The sequence below is a fragment of the Zootoca vivipara genome, chromosome 8, assembly GCF_963506605.1.
Source record: "Zootoca vivipara chromosome 8, rZooViv1.1, whole genome shotgun sequence".
NCBI classification, from domain to species: Eukaryota; Metazoa; Chordata; class Lepidosauria; order Squamata; family Lacertidae; genus Zootoca; species Zootoca vivipara.
Window position 1 is genome coordinate 82,261,541 of NC_083283.1, and position 24,725 is coordinate 82,286,265.

General features: G+C 47.4%; 1 protein-coding gene across 4 annotated transcripts in view; it reads right to left on the reverse strand.

The window, feature by feature from the left end:
• Positions 1-9,893: 9,893 nt before the first annotated feature.
• Positions 9,894-24,725, reverse strand: part of PCDH1 (protocadherin 1) — an 83,807-nt gene continuing 68,975 nt past the window's right edge. For 3 of the 4 annotated variants that reach the window (XM_035103308.2, XM_035103307.2, XM_060278093.1), the window contains exon 5: positions 9,894-14,080. In XM_035103308.2, coding sequence (XP_034959199.1) covers positions 13,695-14,080 — 386 coding nt within the window. In that variant the 3' untranslated portion in view covers positions 9,894-13,694. Of the gene's footprint in view, positions 14,081-17,058; positions 17,103-24,725 lie in introns of all 4 variants that reach the window. The other variant, XM_035103310.2, reaches the window with a different exon arrangement.

The following is a 24,725-nucleotide window of genomic DNA, read 5'->3' on the forward strand; positions in this document are numbered from 1 at the left end:
TCCAGCACCATCATTCAAAAGCATCAATTCTTCGGCGATCAGCCTTCTTTATGGTCCAGCTCTCACTTCCATACATCACTACTGGGAAAACCATAGCTTTAACTATACGGACCTTTGTTGGCAAGGTGATGTCTCTGCTTTTTAAGATGCTGTCTAGGTTTGTCATTGCTTTTCTCCCAAGAAGCAGGCGTCTTTTAATTTCGTGACTGCTGTCACCATCTGCAGTGATCAAGGAGCCCAAGAAAGTAAAATCACTCACTGCCTCCATTTCTTCCCCTTCTATTTGCCAGGAGGTGATGGGACCAGTAGCCACGCTGTAAAAACACGCTGATTCCCAGACCGTCCCCAGGCTGGATTGAGAAGGCGATTGGGCCGGATCTGGCCCCTGGGCCTTAGTTTGCCTACCCATGGACAGTGGTCATCATAGTTATAAATGAATGAATGAATGAATGAATGAATGAATGAATGTTTTGGCTTCTGTCAGCAGCCTGACAGCATTTTCTTTGTAACTTGGGACACAATCACCTAGCACTAGCTTAAACATTCCTAGCTACATCTGCTGCATAAGGCAGCCACCATGCAGGGGCATTTTTTATGGGAGCACAATCTCATAAAGCTGGAAGCAAAAAAGCCATTGATTCCAGCCTCTTCCTGTGCAACCCAATCAAAGCCCAATCAATCATCTATGAGGCCGGCACATTTTGTGCAGGCAATCCAGGTCACAGGAATAGTAACAACAACAACAGAAATGTTCAGGAAGGTTTTGGGGCAGGGCTGCTGGGGTGGCATACACTGTGTTAGTTTTCAAGAATCATTCCCTGAAGATCAAGAGATGGCTTCCCTTCTCCTCATATTGCAAGGCTAAGACTGGGCAGTGGGGTGGGAAACATTGTCAGTTGATCTCTGACTGTTTAGGGAAGAATCCCTGAAGAGCTGGCATGAGAGAGAGCTTTGTGTCTGTATCTGGTGTCTGTGTTTGTGTGCATGGGCATATGTGTGTGCTGTTCATGCAGCCTTCAAGCTGACTGTCAATGTTTGCCCTGGGCTGGAAATGGTTCACCAGTCCTGATCTAGGGATCCCTTTTCTCACTTGGGACCCGACTTTGAATGACTTGATACCCATTCCCCAACACACCTCCTGAAACGTGATCAAACAACTCTATTTACTAAAATGAACAAAAAAGCAGTTAAAAGTGCAATAAAGGGTGAGAAGCGTTTCCCTTTAGTTAAGGTGAGGAGGGGAAAAGGTCACTTTCAAGATTTTATAGTTCATAGAAATGACACTTGCCAAAACCTTGAAGCTTTGCATACATGATCTGCAGGATGAGGTCTACAACCATTTCAGATTCCAACCAATCTGATAAAAATTGCCACTGGTATAGCAAATGAAAAAGTGCTGAAAATTGATACAGTACTGCCCCATTTATCTGATGAAGTGTGAATGCACACGAAAGCTCATGCCAAAATAAAAACTTAGTTGGTCTTTAAGGTGCTACTGAAGGAATTTTTTTATTTTGTTTCGACTCAGACTAACACGGCTACCTACCTGTAACTAGCCCCATTTGTTTGTTTGTTTGAGAAATGATCCAACACATTTCTTTCCAATCTTAGTTTGAATGACTTACGTACTTTGTTCAGGTTTTCCATGGAAGACGATGGGTTGGTTGGTTGGTTGGTTGGGAGAGGTTCTGAGCAGCAGTTCAAAGGTTATTCAGCTTTCCCTGCCCCATTGAAGCCTATGGAAACCAAAGTACTGGCAGATAGCACAGGGCATGGTCAGATCCAAAAATGAAGCCACCGTCCCGTCAGAAGTGCAGTGCTTGCAGAGAGAGCCACCTAGTGGCTGCTATGTGCAATGCCTACTTTTTGTTGTTAAGGAATACTGTACACCAGTTTAGTCAGACAAGGGCTCACCAATATTTCTGCAGGACATTTAATATTTCCAACATTTATTGTGGGAACATTTAGAAACCTGAGCTGTCATATAATATCCCAACCTCGTGCACTGCAAACTCCAACCCTACCCCCTAATCAGTGGTTGCATGCAGTGTGGTAAGCTGTAGAATGAGGCTGTGCAGGAACTCTTGTGTTCAGGATTCTCCTCCAGCCTTTATCTTCCCAACAACCCTGAAAGGTAGGCCACACGGAGGGATAATGACTGCAGCAATGTATCCCTTAGATACGCATGTCACAGAATCAGCCTCATGTCAGCATTCTGCACGGGCTGCAGTTTCTGGATCAATCGATAAGGGAAGCCCCACATTGAGTGCAGCATTCGAGTCTTGAAGTCACCAGTGAGTGAACTGTGGTGATCAAACTATTTTGGTCCAGAAACAGTCACAGCTCTTTTACCAGCTGAAGCTGATGAAAGGTGCTCCCGGCCACTGATAAACAAAATGGCTCATTTGTTCTTTCACCTCTTCTTGGAATAAGAGCCAGACAGACCTTCATTTCTGACCTTCATTTCGCTTTTTATAAATTATCCACAGATCCTTTATCCACCAAGACCTGCACATCTGTGCTTGCACTGCCACTGCCGGGCAGAGTGAGCCATCGCCTAGGCTTTCTGTAGAGCTGACTGCGGAAGACTCAAGAGTACAGTGGTATTCGTTCTGGAGGTCCGTTCTTAACCTGAAACTGTTCTTAACCTGAGGCACCACTTTAGCTAATGGGGCCTCCTGCTGCCGCCGTGCCACCGGAGCACGATTTCTGTTCTCATCCTGAAGCAAAGTTCTTAACCTGAGGTACTATTTCTGGGTTAGCGGAGTTTGTAACCTGAAGCGTTTGTAACCCGATGTACCACTGTACTTCAGACCATCAAACATATAATGTTGCTACATACAATATGCAAATCAGATCTGACCCCCCACTGCTGTGGGGTTTTTTGGGTTTCCACCATTTGGCAGTTACAGTTTACATTCTTTTGAGGTTCTATACCAGGCATCCCCAAACTTCGGCCCTCCAGATGTTTTTGACTACAACTCCCATCATCCCTGACCACTGGTTCAGTTAGCTAGGGATCATGGGAGTTGTAGGACAAAACATCTGGAGGGCCGCAGTTTGGGGATGCCTGTTCTATACCATGCCCTCCAAGTGTCCATACTTTCCAGGGACAGTCCTAGAATTACGAACAAGCAGGCAGTGGCTTCTGTTCCTTCTCACTACCATGTGGAAGAGAAGTCCCACGAGGCTCCTGTTAGTATGGTCAGAATCAGGGTGTGGGCCCCTGGCAGGTGCCTGACTTTGGATGATGCCTGACCCCGCTGTCCGAGCAAGTCTACGTGGCCTTAGCGGCTCAAATGCGTACTGGATTTATTTCTGTTAAGCTAATCTTGACCAATTACTCCCACGATGCTGTGAGAAATACAGCACTCTCATCGCTTTGTACCTTTCAGTCTGAAATTCAGAGAAATCCTGAATGCAGCTTGTGATTCCGGCTCATCGTTTTTGAGTGCCTCTGATGAGCGGAGCTGAGGAACATCTTTCCATTTTATTGCATGATGAACTGAGCCAGGGCTTTTGGACACCCAAGAGGAGGGACTGCTGGTTCAGAGATCTGGGGTGAGCACTTCCAACACCAAGATGCAGAGCAAGTCGAGGTGACATGTTGCTGCTTTTGAGGACAGAGCAGTCACACAAAGTCCAGGGTGTAAGGAAGCCCACTGTACCCGCCAGCATTGAGATCCAGCCAAAGGACAGCAAGTGATATCCAAGCATAACATCAAGATATCCTTCAAGGCTCCTTCCTACATCTGCTCCTTCATTTTCTGTGAGTAATTGCTGTAGAGAGAGTATTAAGTCTGGCTTTTCAATCCTGCCTCTTGCTGTAGATTAGATTCAATTAGGAAGTGGCTGTGTATGTGCAGCTCTCTCATATATCCCTGATTGCCATGGCTATGAAAGTCTCTAGTTCTGCAGACCACACGCCTAAACAAGGAAAGGCGTTACGATGTCACTCCTGAGACTTGTTTGAATGCTACATTGCTCCCATCGAATATGTTGTCATGTGAATTCCATCAACTATTCTGCGAGGCATTGGGTAGGGGGATTTTTAAACGGTTTAGAAAAGAAAATTCTCAGAAAAATCTCTTCCAATAATTTTTGATTCCTATAATACTGAGGGAAATCATATTAGTAATTCAAACTGATGGACGAAGGAAGCAAGGCTAAGAAAGGCTGACTGGAGAGAGTAGGGCCAAGCCCATTTTTGGCTTTCAAAACTATTAATATACATTAGGTTAGATCAACAGTTGAACCTAAATTCACCACCCTACCTTCAGATATTGAAATAGAAGTGGTTTTTTTTATTCTCCTAGGTGAGGTCCAAGAAGAAAACACTACTCCTCTGTGCATTGAAATGTCACATTTGCACATGAGTCCTGCAATTCTCCCATGCTTCTGCATTTGTGTGATGCTCCATATCCTGTGCTGTTTTCAAAAGTTTAGTGTGTTCTTGGAATGGGCTGTAAGGTGGTGGACTGGGCTGTTCCGTACTATGCACCAACTGGATGTGAGAGGTTGGCAGTGACAGGGGCCCAATTCCACAGCCTGGCCCAACTGGGTTCAAACCAGGCTGTGCCAGAAGTGCTGTTGTGCAGTAGCAGCTGGTCACCCGAGATGCTATCACTTCCTCTATGAGCACCTAAGGGTGGTACAGCACCCCTTTTAATTAATTATCCTGAAGCCCTTTTCTCAAAATACAAAGGAAGAACAGGGTGTAAGTCAGGCATCCCCAAACTGCAGCCCTCCAGGTGTTTTGGCCTACAACTCCCATGATCCCTAGCTAACAGGACTAGTGGTCGGGGAAGATGGGGATTGTAGTCCAAAACATCTGGAGGGCCGAAGTTTGGGGGTGCCTGGTGTAAGTTATGGAAATAAGGAACTGAATAAATAAATAAAACTAGAAAAGGTGAAGGTAAAGGACCCCTGAGAGTTAAGTCCAGTCATGGATGACTCTGGGGTTGTGGCGCTCATCTCACTCTACAGGCTGAGGGAGCTGGCGTTTGTCTGCAGACAGTTTTTCCAGGTCATGTGGCCAGCATGACTAAGCCACTTCTGGCGAACCAGAGCAGCGCATGGAAACACCGTTTACCTTCCCGCTGTAGCAGTACCTATATATCAGGGGTGGCCACCTCCCAAGAGACTCTGATCTACTCACAGAGTTAAAAACTGGGAGTGATCTACCCCTTTTGGGGGGTTCAGGTCAAAGCTGTTGAGTTTTTTTAAGGAAGGGAAGCCTGTTTTTTTGGGTTTAGGTCAAACTTGTTGAGCTTCTTTTAGGAGGGAGGGAGGCCCATTTTTGTTTAGGGCTTCAGGTCATAGTTCAGCTTTTTTTAGGGAGGAGGAAAATTTTGGGTGAGCTTTTTTTAGGGGTGCCAGTGATCTAGCAGTGATCTACCACAGACATCCAGTGATCTACTGGTAGATCACAATCTACCTGTTGGACATGCCTGCTATATATCTATTTGCACTTTGAGGTGCTTTCGAACTGCTAGGTTGGCAGGAGCAGGGACTGAGCAATGGGAGCTCACCCCGTCGCGGGGATTCGAACCGCCAACCTTCTGATCGTCGAGCCCTAGGCTCTGTGGTTTAGACCACAGTGCCACCCGCGTTCCAAAACTATAAAGCAATTTTCAAATAATAAATTCTAAGGAGGTGGCCACCTCCCCCTGTCCACACTTTATTTTTACTTTGATCAGGATTTCCTCCTGTTCTCACACACTCGGTGTCAGCGTCTTGAAAGAAAAGTCATTCCCTTCTGCTGACACCTCCCCCTCCACCGGGTTTCCTTTCCAGACAATAGCTATTCTGGTCTCCCTTTGTGAACTTCCTTCCAGTGAATCACACAAAGCCCTCGCTCAACCCAATGGACCCCTTCACCATTCCAATCTAGGAAAGCTAGCAGTGAAAGGCTGGAAAATAAGCACACCTGGTATCACAGGGGACGAGAGATTGCCCAGAGTTCAGCTCAGCCTCTGGTCTTTTAGCACCTAAGGCAAAATATTACATTGCATAGCCATATGCTTTCCTCCCATTATGGTGGGCCCTTCTCCCATAACTTGGGCTTTGGTCCTCATCAGGACGCACATTCTTGTTGCGATCCTCACCTCCAGCCTGCTCCTTTCTGTGGAATCTAGCTCCCATCTAGTTGCCCCTTGCACCAAATTCTGGCAATAACCATAACAATATCGACAGTGTAATTCTATGCTTGTCTACCACATTTGAAGTATTTCACCTTATTGAAATAATTCTTGGCAGCCCTGTGGGGCCCTCCCCCATCCTGTTTGGCTGCCGTCCGAAGCACAGTTACTTGAAAAGCTCAGTTTGTAACGTTCATGTTCACGTTGAATAGCATTCATGACAAAGAAAATGTGCGTAGGTTTGGTTTTTGTATACAACAGGACTGTACCGTACAGTACTGCACACTAATGTAGTGTAAGTGTGGGAGGGCCTGGGTCACGCCTCAGCTTTGCCATGAATTCTCCAGGTGTTAGGACTGTGCATTCACTTTGGGCAAAGTCCAAATCTGAGCCACGTGGCTGCCTTCAGAGATCTGGAGCTGGACATTTCAGCTGCAAAGTGACTCAGGTTCAAGTCATATCAAGGTTGCCTCAAAGATTCAGAACTATCTCAGAGCTTCAAAGGGGTGTTTTGGCATTTTCCTGTAACCCAGTTTGATATACATTTGTTTCCTCCAACGCCTCCCCCTCCCCGGCAAGCTCTACATAAGTAGAAAATGCCCAGCATAGAGATGTAGCTCTATATGTACTCTCTATGTGTTTCCTTTGGCAGGAAATGATTTTAACCACATTAAAAGGCAAAAACGCACAGAGAGGAACCCCCAGAACTGCTCCCAACCTCATGAGGGGGGTGGGCTGCTTACCTGGTGCAACGGAGGGGGGGGAATATAAATAAATGGGACAACAGAGAATGGTTTTCCATTAATCTATTTGCTTCCCCCTGCCCACCAAATCAAACACATCTGGTTAAGGGATGAAGTTGACAAGTAAAGTGAGCTCAAGTGGCGGACTTATGGTACACATTGACCGGGGGGGGGGGGTAGGAGATCCAGGGCTGATTCCACCTCACTTGGCCCAAGCCCGGATCCTCCTGAACTGACCTGACTTTTCTAGATTTGGGTTTGGCTGAATCCAGTGCACAGCCCTGCTAGGTAAAGGGTAAAGGGGCCCCTGACCATCAGGTCCAGTCGTGTCCGACTCTGGGGTTGCGGCGCTCATCTCGCTCTATAGGCCGAGGGAGCCGGCGTTTGTCCGCAGACAGCTTCCGGGTCATGTGGCCAGCATGACAAAGCTGCTTCTGGCGAACCAGAGCAGCGCACAGAAACACTGTTTACCTTCCCGCCGGAGCGAGGTGATCTTGCGCCCCTGGCAGAACTGTCCAGATTGCGCCCCCTAATTAGCTGTTCTTTCCGCACCCCCTCCAACCCTCCCCCCTTCAATTCACCCTCTATTAAAAAACCTTTTCTTACGAGGCAATAATCAATACTTTTATTTATAGACATATTTTTAGCCAATTTTGTGCATCCCCTTGCCTGCACCCCTGGCGGGGGCCCACCTCACCACCCCCTAGCTACAGCCCTGGGCGGCACCTTCCTATTTTTTCCAGGTGTGAATTCCTAAACACAAAGAGAAATTAACATTTTCCGTAAGGGTTGATCACTGTCTTTTGTTCAGAGGAGTCGTCCATTGTGAATGAGATACCATTGATGGGGAATTATGGCTCCCAAGTTGCTAGTCATGTGGAAATGTGTGCATATGCTGATCCTTAAGCCTTCCTTGAGGCAGGGTTGAGTCCAAGCGGGAGGGGTGAGGGTCTTTGAAGCGGAGCGGAGACTGGGAAGATGGCGTTGAACAGGATTCTGGGTATTGCAGCTGTCAAATTCGGTCACCCCTCTCTGTTCATTAATAATGGTGTCCTGATTCTCCCCCCCCCTTTATAATTTTCTATAAAGGTAAAGGGACCCCTGACCATTAGGTCCAGTCGTGACCATACCTGCCAAGTCCGGGTCATAAATATCCGGGATCGGCAGCGCGCGCATGACCGGAAGTTGCGTGACGCGACTTCCGGTGGCGCTTTGCCCTTCTATGGGCATCAGAAAATGGCGGCGCCAGCGCGGGAAGTCGCTTCCGCGCATAACCGGAAACACGTAAAAGCGTCACAGGGATTCGAACCGCCGACCTTCTGATCAGCAAGCCCTAGGCTCAGTGGTTTAACCACAGCGCCACCTGGGTCCCTTTTAAATTTGTTAATATTTTCTATCACACCATAAGTAAAGACCTTCGTCTTTCCCATAAGGCTTAGTGGTGCATCGCGCCTCTCAGGGGTGCCCCAGCAAGTGGGGGAGCTGCGGGGCTTTGCCAGTGGCTTCCCCTTTCCCTCCACGCCCACCATATGGCTGGCGCGCATGCAGCTTCCCTTCCAAGCCTCTGCGGGGATTGCTTTCCTCCCCAGGAGGCTTGGGAGGGGTGCAACTTCCCTCCCAAGTCTCAGCGGAGATCGCTCTCCTGCAGTGGCATGGGGGAGAGTTGCACCCCCCTGGATGGCTGGCAGTGTGCAGCTACGGCCACCCCAACACTATCCATGGTAATTTGGGGGCACTGGGCGGATATTTGGACCCCGGTGTCGCATCTGCTAAAGACGGCTCTGTCTGGGCATTTACCCAGGCAGCCTGGTTTTGTTTCGGGAAGAGAGGAAGCCAGGAAAAACTGCTCCAAGCTTCAGCCACTCTGTGGGTGTCCCAGGAGTAGGGCAGACAGCTTCCCCAGATGAGAAAGAATATCCCTGGGGTCAGGAGGAACCCCACTTCCTTGATCTATCTAGGCCAGGCACCCCCAAACTGCGGCCCTCCAGATGTTTTGGCCTACAACTCCCATGATCCCTAGCTAAGAGGGCCAGTGGTCAGGGATGATGCGAATTGTAGTCCAAAACATCTGGAGGGCAGGGCCAAAGTTTGGGGATGCCTGATCTAGGCTGGGTTTCAGTTTATTCGCTCTCATCCAGCCGTATTGCTGACCTCAGACACTTGTTCGGCAGCCTTCTTAAAACAGCCCCCTGGGGTGGGGGAATTGGCTCAGGGCAGCAGGGCACACAAGGGATACTTTAAATTTTATCCCACCATGCCATTTCCTTGCCCACTGAAGCTGCTAATAGTCTCACAGGGGATGACGGAGGGAGGGAGGGAGGGAGGGAAGGACTGGATACAACACAGACGCAAAGAAAGACTATTAAAATTATTTATTAAGCTTATGGTTAAAGGCAGTGTGGTGCAGTGGTTAGAGCATCAAACCTGGCCATGAAGCTCACTGGGTGACCTTAGGCCAGTCACTGCATCTCAGTCTAACCTACCTCACAGGGTTGTTGTGATGATTAAATGTACACCACCCTGAGCTCCTTGGAGAAAAAGCCGGGACATAAATGCAATAATTGAATGAATAAAATAAAACGAAAATTTCATGGACTAGAGTCCACTTCATCATAAGCCCAATTATACTTCATTGGGTCCACAAAGTGGATCCACATTATGCCAGAATAAATTTGCCAGCCTTGTAACATTTTAAAACTTCTGTCTGCAAAATGCCTTACGAGTCCAGCTGCAAGGCAAGTCAGATAAATTTAAAATAAGTTTATAAGAGGCTACATGACTGTTTTTTCTCTGCTATGAAAATGGGCACAATATGGATGTCTTTCCCTCCTGTGGGACAAATATCAACTGGGGGGGGGGGACACACACACGCACGCATGCACAGGGAGATCGTCATGGGTGTTCCACTGTTCCTGGTTGCATATTTTGGTCTTCAGAAATTATATGAAAGGACACATACCTAATGCCTAACCTAACTGATCTGCCGAGACAATGAATCAGATCCAGCCAGAAGGTTTTCACATTTTTATTGTAAAGCTTTGGGAGGGCTAATTACAGTGGAGTTTGTCATCTGACAGCTCAGCAAACAAACAGAATGGAAGAGAACAGAAAAGGGCTCACGAGGTGTCATGCTCACTGTTCCAAACAAAAAGGATTACAAGGGAATCGATTGTGCTCATGGCGCCTGGGGAGAGAGAACGAAGCCCCGGGCCCAAAGCCTTCCCAGTGCAAGGAAAATGCATCACATCGAGAGCAATACCACCTTAGCAAGAGAGGCAGTGCCTAAACGTAGGTCGCCATCTGAAAAATAGTTGGGTACTCTTTTATTCTGCCGTAGGATCCCTCCTTTTTAGAAAAAGCTACACCTGCATGTACATAAAACTGTACAAAAAACAAGGCATCACAAGCAAGGAACTGAAATCTCGTATAAATAGGAACCAACACGAAGAGCTACAAAGGGGTCAACTTGGCTCCATCTTACACAGCCGGCCTGTGCCTGGCCTCCCACCTTTGGTTTTACCCCTGGCTTGTCCTAGTGCAGTGCTCAAAAGTGTCCTTCCCTCCCCCCCCCTCGCCCTTCAATGTGCTTGTCTAGCCCAGGACCCTTGAGCTCCTCCTCCTCCTCCTCCCCCACCTCTGTGCACATAGGCTCTCTCCTTCTGGCTTTGACTTGTGCAAAATGAGTTTCCCCTGGCGGCACATGGGATCTTGGAGATCGCCTGCACCACCCTGTGGCACCTTCCCTATTCTGTGGCCTTTCAGCCCAATGGCACTACTGCTGTCCCCCCCCCCCCAAGATCCTCACCTCTTCTGCCGCACGCGGGAGGCCGCTATGTCTCGAACATGGTTTTCCTTCGTGGGACCAGAGACCAAGCCCTCTTCTCTTTCCTCCCTCTGCCTTCTTTGATCCAGTTTTCCAGGGGCAAACCAAGAGGGAAGAGGTGGAAGACTTTACACACATACACTCACTCACTCTCACACACACCATGTCAGATACCACCAGATACACCAGTGTGGATTGATCCAGCCTGTCATTCACATTCAGGTATCGGCCTTTGCCTAACTAAGAAGGGGACAAGCAACCTTAACCTGCTTGGGACATGCTCATTTTGCTCCACGGAGCCCTGTGGCAAATGCACCCAAGGATGGGAGCAGCGTCCGGATGAGGCCAGCCTTAAAATGCCCATTGTCAAGCGAAAGGCCTGGGCTTTCCTGTTGTGTTCTTTTTGCTTTCTTTCAGCAGGCCCGACTTATGGACAGGCCTATTTGAATGTCCCATTTCATAGGCATTTTTTTAAATTAAAAATGAAATAAGGTAACCTTACCTGGGAACCACAGGTGAGTGAGCCTGGCTCCCATCTATGCCTTCCACAGCAGGGAAGTAATAATATGGAAGAGCAAGAGGGTCCTGCCCCCTCTCCACCTTAGAGCGGCACTTTAAAGTGTCTGGAAAGGACAATGTATGGTTCAGGATGGGTGGCTGAAATCCCTTTGCTCCCTGGGCAGAGCCGATATAAGCTTGTGTCTTGAGTGGCATGGAAAGAACAGCCATTTCCAGCTCCTTTGAGGTCAAAGCTCACCACTGGCCACCCAGCCTCTTGGTACCAGAATAAATAGGTAGTGCAAGGCCCCCCCTACCACCTGTGAGTTGCTTCTGGACCAGCCCTGAGTCTCAGAGAGTGTAGGCAACAGAACAGGAAAGTCCTTTGCTCTCGTGCAGACTGCAAGTCACCAGGGATCTCAAATGGAGGACTCTAGTGCTGAGATCCAGACACCTAATTCTCTGGTTGGTGGCAGCCATTGAAGGAAGCTGCTTGTTTGCTCTCTGTTCTGCACTTTGGTGTCACCAGTGCCGATGGTCAGAAGATGATAGTTTAGCAACCAGATGAAACAATGGGACAAGAGGGTCCTATAAAGCTTCTGGCTCTGGCCTGGCTGTTCAGTCTGAGGAACTTGGGAGACTGCCCCTCCCCACCTACCTGCTTCCAGACTGTCAGCCTGGACACACACACACACAACTGCACCACAAAAGCTAAGGAGAAGTATCCCTGCAGATACCACAAGGTGCTCCCCCCACTTCTCCCCAGATCCATGCAACAGAGAAAGTTGAACAGAGACACAGCAAAGGGTGACGACCAGCCTGCCTCCTGCAGCCCAGCTAAGAAGAACACATCCATGACCCATGGCAAAATGTGGGGAGGGGGGCAGGGTCTATGGGCACCAGAAGAACCAAGTCCAATGCAGGAACCAAGAGGGCTGAGCCGGGCCCAACGAGTATCGGTGGTCAGGTGAACAGATGCCCCACACTGGAGTTTGTACCAATGAGCATTGTGCGGGGCAAACAGTTGTATCCTCCATTGCCATGCAGATTGGAATGAAGCCCCGCCGCTTGGGGACAGGTTGATGGGCAGGGATGGCCACGAGCTCTTGGCTATATGGTGCCAGGTCCAATTAAGTCAGGACACCTACGGGCAACTGAAGAACCAAGTTACTTGAGCAGCCCACGGGGGGCTGGAGGTGGAAGAGTGCCCCTTGCCCATTTGGGGCTGGTCTTTTCACCCACCCAAGGGGACAACCCACTGCGGGGACCAATCCTTCCAAGGGTGGTTCCTTTATTTGTTATAGGGCCCTGCTGGAACTACGATACCACCAGAGAGTTCTTATGTGGCTAAACCGGTGGCACACAAAGAGAATCTTGGAGCCCTTGAGGCTGGCTCTCTGGTCTCGAGGCAGAGGGAGGGAGGGGGTGGGGTGACTCCAGCATACAGAGGCCTCGTGGCCCCCGATGTGACCCTGAGTCAAAGCTCCATTCACAAAGGCAATGGTGGCTTACAGGCAGACTTTTCAAAGGCCGGGATCATGGCGCTGGGGCCCAGCGACCCCATGGGAGTTCCCTGCCTCGAGGGAGGCAGAAGAGATACTGGGAAGTTAGGGGGATTGGACGTCTCTTCCACCTTTCCAGCTGGCCTTAGCTCCACTGTCCAGGGGGCAGGGGCAAAGGAGGGCCAGGTGAAAGCCACAGCCAGCAGCTCTAAGGCTCCTCCTCCTCCTCACATGGGACGAGAAGAGTTGCTGAAGTCAGGAAAGAGATTGGGGTTAAAAGCTCTGCAATGCCCTTCTGCCCAGTCCTGGTGACTGGCCAGAGCTCTCCCCTCACCAGCCAGTGCCCCATCCTTTTTACACTGTGGAAGGCAAGGGTGGGCTGCTTGGAAGTACTTGCTCCCATGTGCTCTTCTGTGTGGTGAAAGATTCAAGCTGGAAATTGCTCCCTGTGGTTTTGTTTTGTTTCAAAGTCTTTTTGTTTCAAGGACAATTAAACTTCTGATCAGGCAGGACGCAAATGTCATTCCTAAGATTCATATTTACAGGAGTCTACAGTAACAAGAGAGGCAGCTTTTCCCCCTGGACCTGTGCCAGGTGCCCTTGGCCCTGTGCCCAACGGACTCCACCAAGTCTACGTGGACCTTTGGTAACTCAGCCCTTCCCCCCACCCCCAGCCCTGAAGCCATGAGGCCAAGCCCTCTTCGCTACGTTCCTCTCTCCCTCTTTCCAGGCATCTAGGGACCACTCTACTGAGAGCTTGGTAATTCATGTTGACATCGGTTCTCTTGCCCTGGGAGCAATGAGTTCATAAAAAAAAGTGTTCCTGTGCCCAGGGCCTGGGCAAGGCATTCTCACCTGGCAGGCACAGAACCACCAATGCGAGTGATAAAGCATCACAGTTTGAAAAGTCCCTTCTTTATATTCTTCTTTGAATTCCAGACACTGGTCTGAGGTGTTTTTGCAGGCACCTTCCACGGTCCTCTTCATCTCACAGGTAGATCTCCCGCTTGGCAGTTTGGGACGATGGTGTGGTGGCCGCCTGGAAGTCCGAGGTCTGGGTCAGAGGGATTTCCTCCATGGGGGAGTCCTTGCAGGGCTCATGGCTACTGTTGGAGAAGGCACTGTACGTGGGGAGCAGGTGGAGGTTAGCCATTTTGGTGTTGCGCTCTTCTGAGAGTCTGGGGCTGCCATTCCCAACTTGTTCTTGACTCCCTCTGTCTTGATAAGGCACAAATGTGGAGAGTTTGAGGGCGTTCTTGGGCCTCCGGCTTGGAGAGGACTGACCTGGCATCCAGCAGGTGTCAGAGTGACCAAACTCTGTGCATTCCCGGGTGCAGTTCCCTGTCATGGCTACGTCAGGCAGAGGCCGGAGATCTGCACACAACAACAAAAAAGAAGAAGCAGAGGGAGGAGGATTAAACACGCATACAGACACAGTGCGCAGTGTGAGAAGCTGCTATGGCCAAACTTCAGGCAAATCATGCCTGGGAGTACACAGCCTCAGGAGCCTTCTTCCTCACCCGGCCTTTTCATTATTGCAATTATCACAGAAGAAGTACCAGAAGTGGAAACTGGAGGAGAGGCAGAGTTAGGAGAGCACAACTCGTTCAGTCACTCGGGGCACAGAGCCTTGCGGGGGGGGGGCACCACCAGGATGCAGAATGCAAGGTGAGAGGGTGCCAAATTTTGGCGTTGCGCAGGGCGCCGCTGAAAGTTGAGGACCCAAGGTCTGCAACTGACTAGAGAGTCAAGCAAAGCCCTAGTCCTCATGGGTTAGGTGAGCTGTATTACTACATGCCAGGCAAAAAGACCGAGGCCTGGTCCAGACAACAGAATGAGGCTGGACTGATATATAACCGAGTCCAGATGGGGCAAAATGAGCGCTAACACTTCAGACTGTAGCTTTTCTGCATTAGGAAAATCTTTACATGCAGAAAACACAGCAAAGGAGAGAAAAGCTAGAGAGAAGATTTCTCCTGAAAGGGTTTTGGGTTTTTTACCTGCAGATTTTTTTGGGGGGGGGGCATTTCTCCCACTTACAGTCTGAAATGGTACCGTCTATACACTCCACCTCCTCTGGGATTCTTTCATCTTATTTTCCTTCATGTGCAAACCAAGCCTCTAGCTTAGGTCAGTCTAAAGAACTCTGTATTTCTGTTTACCTCTGGTTTGTTTTGGTTTTTTTGCACATGTGTGTACATGTCTAGTACCAGTTCTCATTTCAGCCAGATTTCCTTTATTTGCCAGCAGAGCCCATCTCTCCTTCCCAAGGGGGCACCTGGGCACCAAAAAGCAGCGCCCCACCCCCCAAGGTGGCTGCTGTTCCTCAGCCTAGGCTACAGCTGATGTGGACATAGAAATATATACATATATATTCATGTTGTGATGAGAATATTTTCCTGCACGGAACTGAACCCTAGATGCCTAAGTACTTGCAAGGCACCTCACTAGTATTATGGTGCGGAGGATAAGAGTTGAACTTCAACTAGGGAAGCCTGGATTCAACTCCCAGTTAAGGCTGCCAGGGGACTTGGAGAGTCATTCTGTAACATGCTTTCCTACCTCACAGAGATGGCTAGATGGAAAAGAAAAAGTAGCTCAGACTACTTAAATAAATTATATATTTCTGCTTTTAGGTGTTATCGCTTCTGCCCAACTGTAGTTGTTTGGGCCAAAGGTGCATAACGGATCTCTCGCCATGCTTTTATAAAAAGAATTATTCATTGGGGAAGGGCATTTTTAATCATGCAAAGAGGAGGGTTTAGGCTTTCATTAAAATAAAAATCACACTATGAAGCAATATTGTGACAAATGTACTTTAAATGTGATTTTTCTTTATAGTATTTACATTTAAATAAAAACATCCAGATTTCCAAAATAATAACTGTATGCCTGAGTTGATATTTTCTGCATTCTGTGCCATCTGAATTTCCAGTCATGGATGTTTCTCCCTCCCTCCCTCCCTCTGCTCTCTAAGGAAACCTCACTGCTTTGTGAAGCTTCAATGGAGGGTGATGTGCTGTGTGTGTTTGTTTTTTAATGATTCCATCACCTTTACTAAGAAGGGGCAAAGAATGGATGAGATGGGCCAAGGGGATCCGTGCCCTGAGGGTGAAGAAGCAGGCTGGGCAAACGGAAAAGGGCAATTGACCAGTGGGGGCACTTTGAGCTCACTAGAAGGGAATTCACAAGGGCTGGAGGAGGAGAATTCCCCACTACTATATATGCTTAAAAATACCCTGCAATATTTATGGGCCCATTCCTGCAGCTCAGAAACCAAGTATCCCAGCTAATTATTGTCACTGCCAATTAAGGAAGGACAGGTCTCTCTCTCTCTCTCTCTCTCTCTCTCTCTCTCTCTCTCTCTCTCTCTCTCTCTCTCTCTCTCTCTCTCTCTCTCTCTCTCTCTCTCTCATCTTATGGAAGTTTGCCCTGTCCCACTCTAAAGTTGCCCTAACAACTTTTAAAAGGCTATAAAATACTGGTGTGTTGCAGACTGTGGGCAGATACACTATCTGTTGTTGTTGTTGTTTAGTCGTTTAGTCGTGTCCGACTCTTCGTGACCCCATGGACCATGACACTATCTATAAAATAAAATAAAATAGCTCCACTTATTCACTTGGATCACCTTTCCTGCCCTCCCACATAACCACGCCCAAAATGCCAAGACTGATTCCTTTTGCCGATTGGCATTTGTGATATATATTATAACCACTGAATAGGATTCACACAGATGGGAAAGCAAACCGAAATACTTTAATGAATAACCAAATTAATGAATAATACTAAAGATGAAACTCATGAGCTCAGCCACCTCCCTTTCCCCTTGCTATATGTTGCCGAGATTCCAGTGACAACAGAGGATTGGGAAGAAAAAGCAAAGGGACTGGATAATATATCTGCAGGGAGGCTTAGAACATGCCAGTATCCGCTCTTCCGCTCTTCCTTAGCTTTTGAAATTGCACCAGCTGTCCCCTGTTGGCACTCTTTGCCCCCATAGGCATGCGTTTCCCCAAGCCATGCAGCAGTGAAAGTTTCTGTTTGGTTTTGGCCCATTTTGGGTAGCGACAAAGCAGAAGCATCTCTCTCTCTCTCTCTCTCTCTCTCTCTCTCTCTCTCTCTCTCTCTCTCTCTCTCCTCGCACTTCCACCCACGCCAGTTTAGCCAGCAATGCTTTTGTTCCATCTCCCAAGCTGCCTCCCCCCAAAACCACCTCCATGCTGCTCCAAGTGGGGCTCTGCTTTCTTTTCTAGAGCCCCACTTCCACTGCCGCCCCGCAACCCTCTTAACGTGCGTGTGGGATTCATAGGTCCCTGAGCACACTCTCTCCCTGGAAAGCCATGCACACCTACCTGGGTGCAGAGCCCCCTTCACAGTCTGCTCCATTCAGGGGACACTAATGAGGAGCAGAAAAAGGAGGAGAGGGTCACTCAGGATCAGGGCCGGATTTAGGTTTGATGAGGCCCTAAGCTACTGAAGGCAATGGGGCCCTTTATATGTCCAGCTGTCCTTTGTCAACAACAAATTGTTGCTGGTTTTGTGTTGAATATATGCTTTATGGTAATTTGTGGACCTAATAGGTATCTAATGCCATTTGTCACTGTTGCCTTAGCTTGTTTAGCTTATACGTAAATCCGGCACTGCTCAGGATACAGCCCCACTCTCAACTCCCTAAGGGTTCACTGTCCCACCTACCCACCCAGCCATCCCATGGGGCTTCCACCACCAAAGCAGGGCAATGCTATCTCTCTGAGACCTGTTCCTGGCCTCCCCTAGAAACAGCCAGTTCTGAAACCCATGAGTATTCTGATTCACATCAACACCTTTTCCAATCATCCTCCCCCCCCCTTCCAAATTGGCAAGGTTTGTGCTCCAGGATCAGCAACAATGAGTTCAGGACTTCATGGGAGCTGAGAAGTTGTTCCAACTCTTACATCCACCAGCCAAGCTTTAAAGCTGAGGTGGGGTGCAGTCCTTACTCATGAGAATCTCTTCTTGCAGGTCTTGCCTCCAAGCAGGTGCTACATCTAAATGGTTGGGTCTCCTGCCTTCCCCATAGGTGCTGCCTTCCCCTGGGAGAGAGCGCTGGAACTGCCTCCCCCTCCACATCCTACTCAGTCACCCCAGGCTGTGGCTCAGAGCCCTCCCCAGACTCTGACAGCACTCTTTCCCCCACAGGAAGCGGGGAAGAGGGTGGAACTCCTGTCTCAACTTTGGGGCCGTATGTGTTTGGAGAGAGGGAAAGGCTTCCATCTCCTCCAACCTCTGACTCATCTCCCTCCAGAGTCTGCCATCCGGGTCTGAGCTCGACAGAATTAAGATTGTAATGACATGGTTGGGTCTTGCAAAGTACCCTAAGGTTTCCACAGGGACCTTAGAAGTTTCTATTGGAGAAGAGAGGCTGGCAATTGTTTATTTGAGGGACATTATGAGACATTCTGCTACTGTTGGCATATATTACTGCCTGCACCAGTGCAAAGCATTTGGTGAGGGGTTTCCTGAAATCACCTTTTCCCCTTGTGTTTGCTTCAAAGCATTTACTGCTAATGAGCTTTTCCTTTAGTGTGCAGTGTGCAATGTGCAATTACATTTTTTTGCATTTACTCCCTGACAGAATAACCATTAAAGAACTTAGAGTAAGCAGGATGTTCATCAATGGAACTTCCTGCCACTGTAGAGCAGGGAGCGAGATTGCTGTAGGAACTTAATCTATTGATGCTGCTAATGTTTGTTTTGCATTTGCAGCAGGAGGAACCCATAAAAGGAAAACACTGCAGCTGGAAACAATATATTCCCTAAGCCCAGAGCTAGGAATAATAGCTAGCTACCGGTAGTATACAGGAGGCAGCAACGAAAACCATCCCAATGAAAAGTGAATGCAAGAAAGCAAAGTGGCTATCCAATGAGGCCATACAAATAGCGGGGGAGAGAAGGCAAGCAAAATGTGAAGGAGATAGTGAAAGATACAGGAAATTGAATGCAGATTTCCAAAAAATAGCAAGGAGAGAGAAGAGGGCCTTCTTAAACGAGCAATGCATTTTTTTTAAATTTTTAAAATTTTTTTAAAATTTTTATTTTGTTTCGACTATGTCAGACCAACACGGCTACCTACCTATAACTAGAGCAATGCAAAGAAATACATTGGTACCTCTACTTACGAATTTAATGCGTTCCGACCGCACATTCGTAAGTCGAAAAAAATTGTAAGTCGAATCCCATAGGAATGCATTGGGAGAAAAAATTTGTAAGTCGAAGCAACCCTATCAAAAAATTCGTAAGTAGAAAGAATCCTATCTAAACTGCATCCAAGATGGCGGACGGAGCTCCGTTCGTAAGTAGAAACATTTGTAAGTAGAAACATTCGTAAGTAGAGGTACCACTGTAGAGGAAAACAACAGAATAGGAAAAACCAGAGATCTGTTCAAGAAAATTGGAGATATGAAAGGAACATTTCGTACAAAGATTACCATAATAAAGGACAAAAGTGGTAAGGACCTAACAGAAGCAGAAGACATCAAGAAGAGGTTGGCAAGAATACACAGAGGAATTATACCAGAAAGATATGGAGGTCTCGTACACCCCAGGTAGTGTGGTTGCTGACCTTGAGCTAGACATCCTGGAGAGTGAAATCAAATGGGCCTTAGAAAGCACTGCTAATAATAAGGCCAGTGGAAGTGATGATATTCCAGCTGAACTATTGAAATTTTTAAAAGATGATGTTGTTAAGGTGCTATACTCAATATGCCAGCAAGTTTGGAAAACTCAGCAGTGGCCAGAGGATTGGAGAAGATCAGTCTACATCCCAATCCCAAAACAAGGGCAGTGCCAAAGAATGCTCCAACTATTGCACAATTGCACTCATATCACACGTTAGCAATGTTATGCTCAAAATTCTACAAGGCAGGCTTAAGCAGTATGTGGACCGAGAACTCCCAGAAGTGCAAGCTGGATTTTGAAGGGGCAGAGGAACCAGAGACCGAATTGCAAACATGGGCTGGATTATGGAGAAAGCTAGAGAGTTCCAGAAAAACATCTACTTCTGTTTCATTGACAAAAAGCATTTGACTGTGTTGACCACAGCACACTATGGCAAGTTCTTAAAGAAATGGGAGTGCCTGATCACCTCATCTGTCTCCTGAGAAATCTCTATGTGGGACAAGAAGCTACAGTTAGAACTGGATACAGAATACTGATTGGTTCAAAATTGGGAAAGGAGTACAACAAGGCTGTATATTGTCTCCCTGCTTATTTAACTTATATGCAGAATTCATCATGCGAAAGGCTGGACTGGATGAATCCCAAACCAGAATTAAGATTGCCGGAAGAAATATCAACAACCTCAGATATGCTGATGACACAACCTTGATGGCAGAAAGTGAGGAGGAATTAAAGAACCTTTTAATGAGGATGAAAGAGGAGAGCGCAAAATATGGTCTGAAGCTCAACATATATATAAAAAACTAAGATCATGGCCACTGGTCCCATCACCTCCTGGCAAATAGAAGGGGAAGAAATGGAGGCAGTGAGATATTTTACTTTCTTGGGTTCCATGATCACTGCAGATGGTGACAGCAGTCACGAAATTAAAAGACGCCTGCTTCTTGAGAGAAAAGCAATGACAAACCTAGACAGCATCTTAAAAAGCAGAGACATCACCTTGCTGACAAAGATCTGTATAGTTAAAGCTATGGTTTTCCCAGTAGTGATGTATGGAAGTGAGAGCTGGACCATGAAGAAGGCTGATCGCCGAAGAATTGATGCTTTTGAATGATGGTGCTGGAGGAGACTCTTGAGAGTCCCATGGACTGCAAGAAGATCAAACCTCTCCATTCTGAAGGAAATCAGCCCTGAGTGCTCACTGGAAGGACAGATCGTGAAGCTGAGGCCCCAATACTTTGGCCACCCAGGGTCGGCAAGAAACGGGGCAGGGGGCGCTGGAGTGATCTCCGCACCACGGCGCCAGGGCACCCGACATGCTTAAGACGGCCCTGTGGCCACCTCATGAGAAGAGAAGACTCCCTGGAAAAGACCCTGATGTTGGGAAAGATTGAGGGCACTAGGAGAAGGGGACGACAGAGGACGAGATGGTTGGACAGTGTTCTCGAAGCTATGAACATGAGTCTGACCAAAATGTGGGAGGCAGTGGAAGACAGGAGTGCCTGTCGTGCTCTGGTCCATGGGGTCATGAAGAGTCGGACACGATTAAACGACTAAACAACAACAGTATAGTTGGAAGGGGTCCTGAGGTTCATCTAGTCCAACCCCTGCAATGCAATAATCTCAACTAAAGCATCGTTGACAGAGGGCCATCCAATCTCTGCTTAAAAGCCACCAAGGAAGGTGAGTGCACCACCTTCCGAGGGAGTCCATTTAACTGTTAAACACCTCTTAATGTCAGAAAGTTCTTCCTGATGTTTAGCTTGAATCTCCTTTCTTGTAACTTAAAGCCATTGGTTGGAGTCCTCCCCTCCAGAGCAGGAGTGCGCCATCTTCCATGTGACAGCTCTTAATATATTTGGTGATGGCTATCCTATCTCCTCTCAGCCTCCTCTTCTCCAGGCTAAACGTACCCAGATCCTTCAACCGTTCCTCATAAGGCTTGGTTTACAGACCTATGATCATTTTGGTTGCCCTCCCTACCTCCAGTTCAGAAGCATTACAGGGAAAAGATTTGGAGGTAAATGCAGCAGGCGACAGCCATGCAAACAGATCCCAGGTGAAGGAATTGGAAGAGGCCTGTAAGGCGTTGAAATGAATGGGGCTAAGCTAGTCATGTCCATTCATTTCAGTGGGTTTACTCTGAGTAGAAGTAACATTGGCTACAGCCCAAAGGTTCCACACCTTGGATAATCAGTGGTTAAGACAGAAGGAGAGTGCATGAGGTGGTGCAAAACAAAGACAAATTGTTTCAATTGTTTCTACTGCCTTGACGCCAACACATTAAGCCGCCACCCAAGGACAGGTATTAAATCTCCCTTCTCTCTTGGCATGCAAGCCTAGCAAAACCCTCAGGGTCTCCCTGCTTCTCAATCTTCTGTTTCCAGCCTAATCATGTCTCTCTCTCTTCCCCTTGCGAGTTCTTCCCCCTTAGATGCGTCGCCTCCAAATCTCAGATCCACCTTTCCTCAGGGTCTATAGACACCCACTGCAATTTCAGGCTGGCATGCAAACAGTACACTTTGCAGCAGATCTGTGCCATCGAATGCTTTGTATGTCTGCTCAGGATTAAGTCCCACTATGTTCGGTGTGGGGACTTCTTCCTTGGTAAGTGGAAAATTAAGTAATGGGATTTGTATAGTTTGAAGGATATAAACACTACTGATACAAAGAGAGCATAATGAATGGAGCAGTCCATGCTTTTGGTTCAGGATCCAGATCAACAAGGTGCAAGGGGCGGTACCAAAGGGGGTCTACTATTGCTTGGTTGCCCAAAGAACTACAACAACCTGGATCCAGCCCTTCCATTCACCTTAGAAGCTAGGCTACATGTTTACTATGGTGCTTCACCTGAGATCAGGGACTCCTCCTAAGTTATTTTCTGCAAATACACTTTCTGCACAGTAAGTGGAAATGCAAAATGTGAAAACTTTGTAAAGAGGTTGCTTCTGTGCAGGAGCTGAAAGCCCAGCCACTCATTAAGAATTCACTATATAGTTCAATGCAATGGTATATAGTGCAATGGTATACAGATGCATGCATATATTACTGTACTATGGTGTGTGGCTAAAAAGAGTAAGCAATATCATTATTGTGATTTTGTTAATGTATCTTTATGTTACTTCAAAGCTACATTGGGAGGATTTGTATCCTGATATAAATAAATGTAATGAATAATAAATGGACAGAGTATATGGCACTTCGACAGGTATTTTGTCCAATTTCATTCCCCTCCCCGGAGCTTACATGCAGGGAGTTTTTACGTGAGGAAGTATCCAAAAAATATGACCCTTCCCCCTCCCCCACCTGCAATCTGATGTTTTACTCAGAGTAAACCCATTGAAATTAATGAATATGGCTTAACTTAGGCCCATTAACTTCAATAAGTAAGTCTACTTTAAGTAAAACCTAGTTGAATATCGCCCAAGTCTATCAAAATGGTATGTGAAACTTGCAGAATGGCTCAAAAATGTTGTTCTTCAAGATATTCTGAAGGTCTGAGGGAAACCAGTTGGAGCTGTCAGCTATGGAATTTTGGTGGATATAAAATACCTGGACTTGCTTAGTGAATAAAATCATCAAGTGAGGGACTTATCCTTTCCCCTTATGTTACATTAGGTTAGGTACATTTAAGACAGTACCTTAAACCCAGCACCTAGGTTGGATTGAGGTACTATTGCCAGTGGCGGAGCTTCATTATCCGGCACCAGGGGCGGAGAGCAGGTGGGGCTGGGGCTGGCATGGGGGGGCGGGGGAGCCGCGATGGCGCTCTTGGGATCGCGCTGCCCGGGGCGGAGCACCCCTATCACCCCTCCCTTCCTATGCCCCTGACTATTGCAGAACAAGGTGGAGGGATCCTCAGTGCTTGGAATGAACTCCTTCAGTTGAACCAAGTTCACTGAACTAGCTAAAAAGAAATCTGAACTACACACAAAAGTAGTTTCCCAATGTTGCCAGGTAAACTAAAGGTGAATTAAGTTCATTTTGGAGTAGAACTTTGAATAATTTCCAATTTATCTTCATGTTCATTCTCTCCCTGCCTCCACTGGGCTCCTAGTTTGCATTTTAAAACAGGAGTCAGTTCGACATCTTTAAAGAAACCAGAACATGGAGGCAACATTCTAAGGTTTATTAGGCAGATATGGAGGCACTGCTGTTGCTAAGGATGCTTAGTCACTTAATCACTGTTGCTAAGCAACCAGAAGGAAGGAATGTGAGGGATTTTCTGTATCTTCCCTGATTAAGAGATTTGTTCTCTTCCAACAGGAGCAGCTGGCAGTGAGAAGTACAGGAACAGGAACAAAGTGAATGATTTCTTGTGCTTTTAACGACTGTGTGGCTGGCACAAATGAAACAGGGCAAGCCTTTTCTAGCATGGAAATACAATTGTGAGGCAAGCCTTACCTGTTCATATTCTTGTCTTTCAGACATCTTTTTACTTGTTTCTGGCACTGGATTTACTTGTGGATACTGTATTTTAGCACAGCATTGTGTAACACCTGATTGCAGGTATATTATATATACCCCCCCCCCCGGGTTCTTGCAGGAGGAAGGACAGGATATTAATTGAATAAACAAATGAAAAATCTCTCTGCAAGACCATGAAACGTATGTGTCCCCAAACCTGAGTGCAAGGCAGGGGAAAGGATCTGCTACCCAATGCGCAAAATCACCTCTTTTAAGCCAGTTTCATGCTCCAACAGGAACCCTTTTCACAGAAGGAAAAGTGGTGATGCTAACTAAGGGACAGTTAACTTGCCCCAGAACCCAAGTACAAAGGCAGAGGTGGGGGCTGATGCCAAATGCATTCCTTAACCCACAGTTCTCTCAGGATCACCCACAACTCTCTTTTACACACATTCCCCAAAAGCACACTCAAAACTTTCTCTCTCTCTCTCTCTCTCTCTCTCTCTCTCTCTCTCTCTCTCTCTCTCTCTCTCTCTCTCTCTCACACACACACACACACACACACACACAAACCCCTTCTCTCCCTGTCACTTAACCTCCTGTTGCCCCTCCCCCCGCCATTAAAATTCAGTGAGGTGCCTTATTTCATTCAAGTGGTACTGGAAATCTTAATAATAAAATTGAGGTGGGTTATTTTTTGGCCTCTTCCTTTTCTTCCCTCCTACTTCCTTAATCTTTAGCAGCCAAAGGCAGGCATGTACCTGAGCTGCTGCTCAACATGCAAATTTCCGCCTGCGTTTTGGGGTTGCAAATTACCTGATCTTGTTTCTACCTAAGTGTTGATGCATTCGTAATCTGCTATTCTTCCACTTTGTTTTCTGGACTTTGCAGTTTTCTGAAGTCCACAGGCTGCATCTTCTTTTCTTACACTTCACTGATGTGCGCCAGTACATAT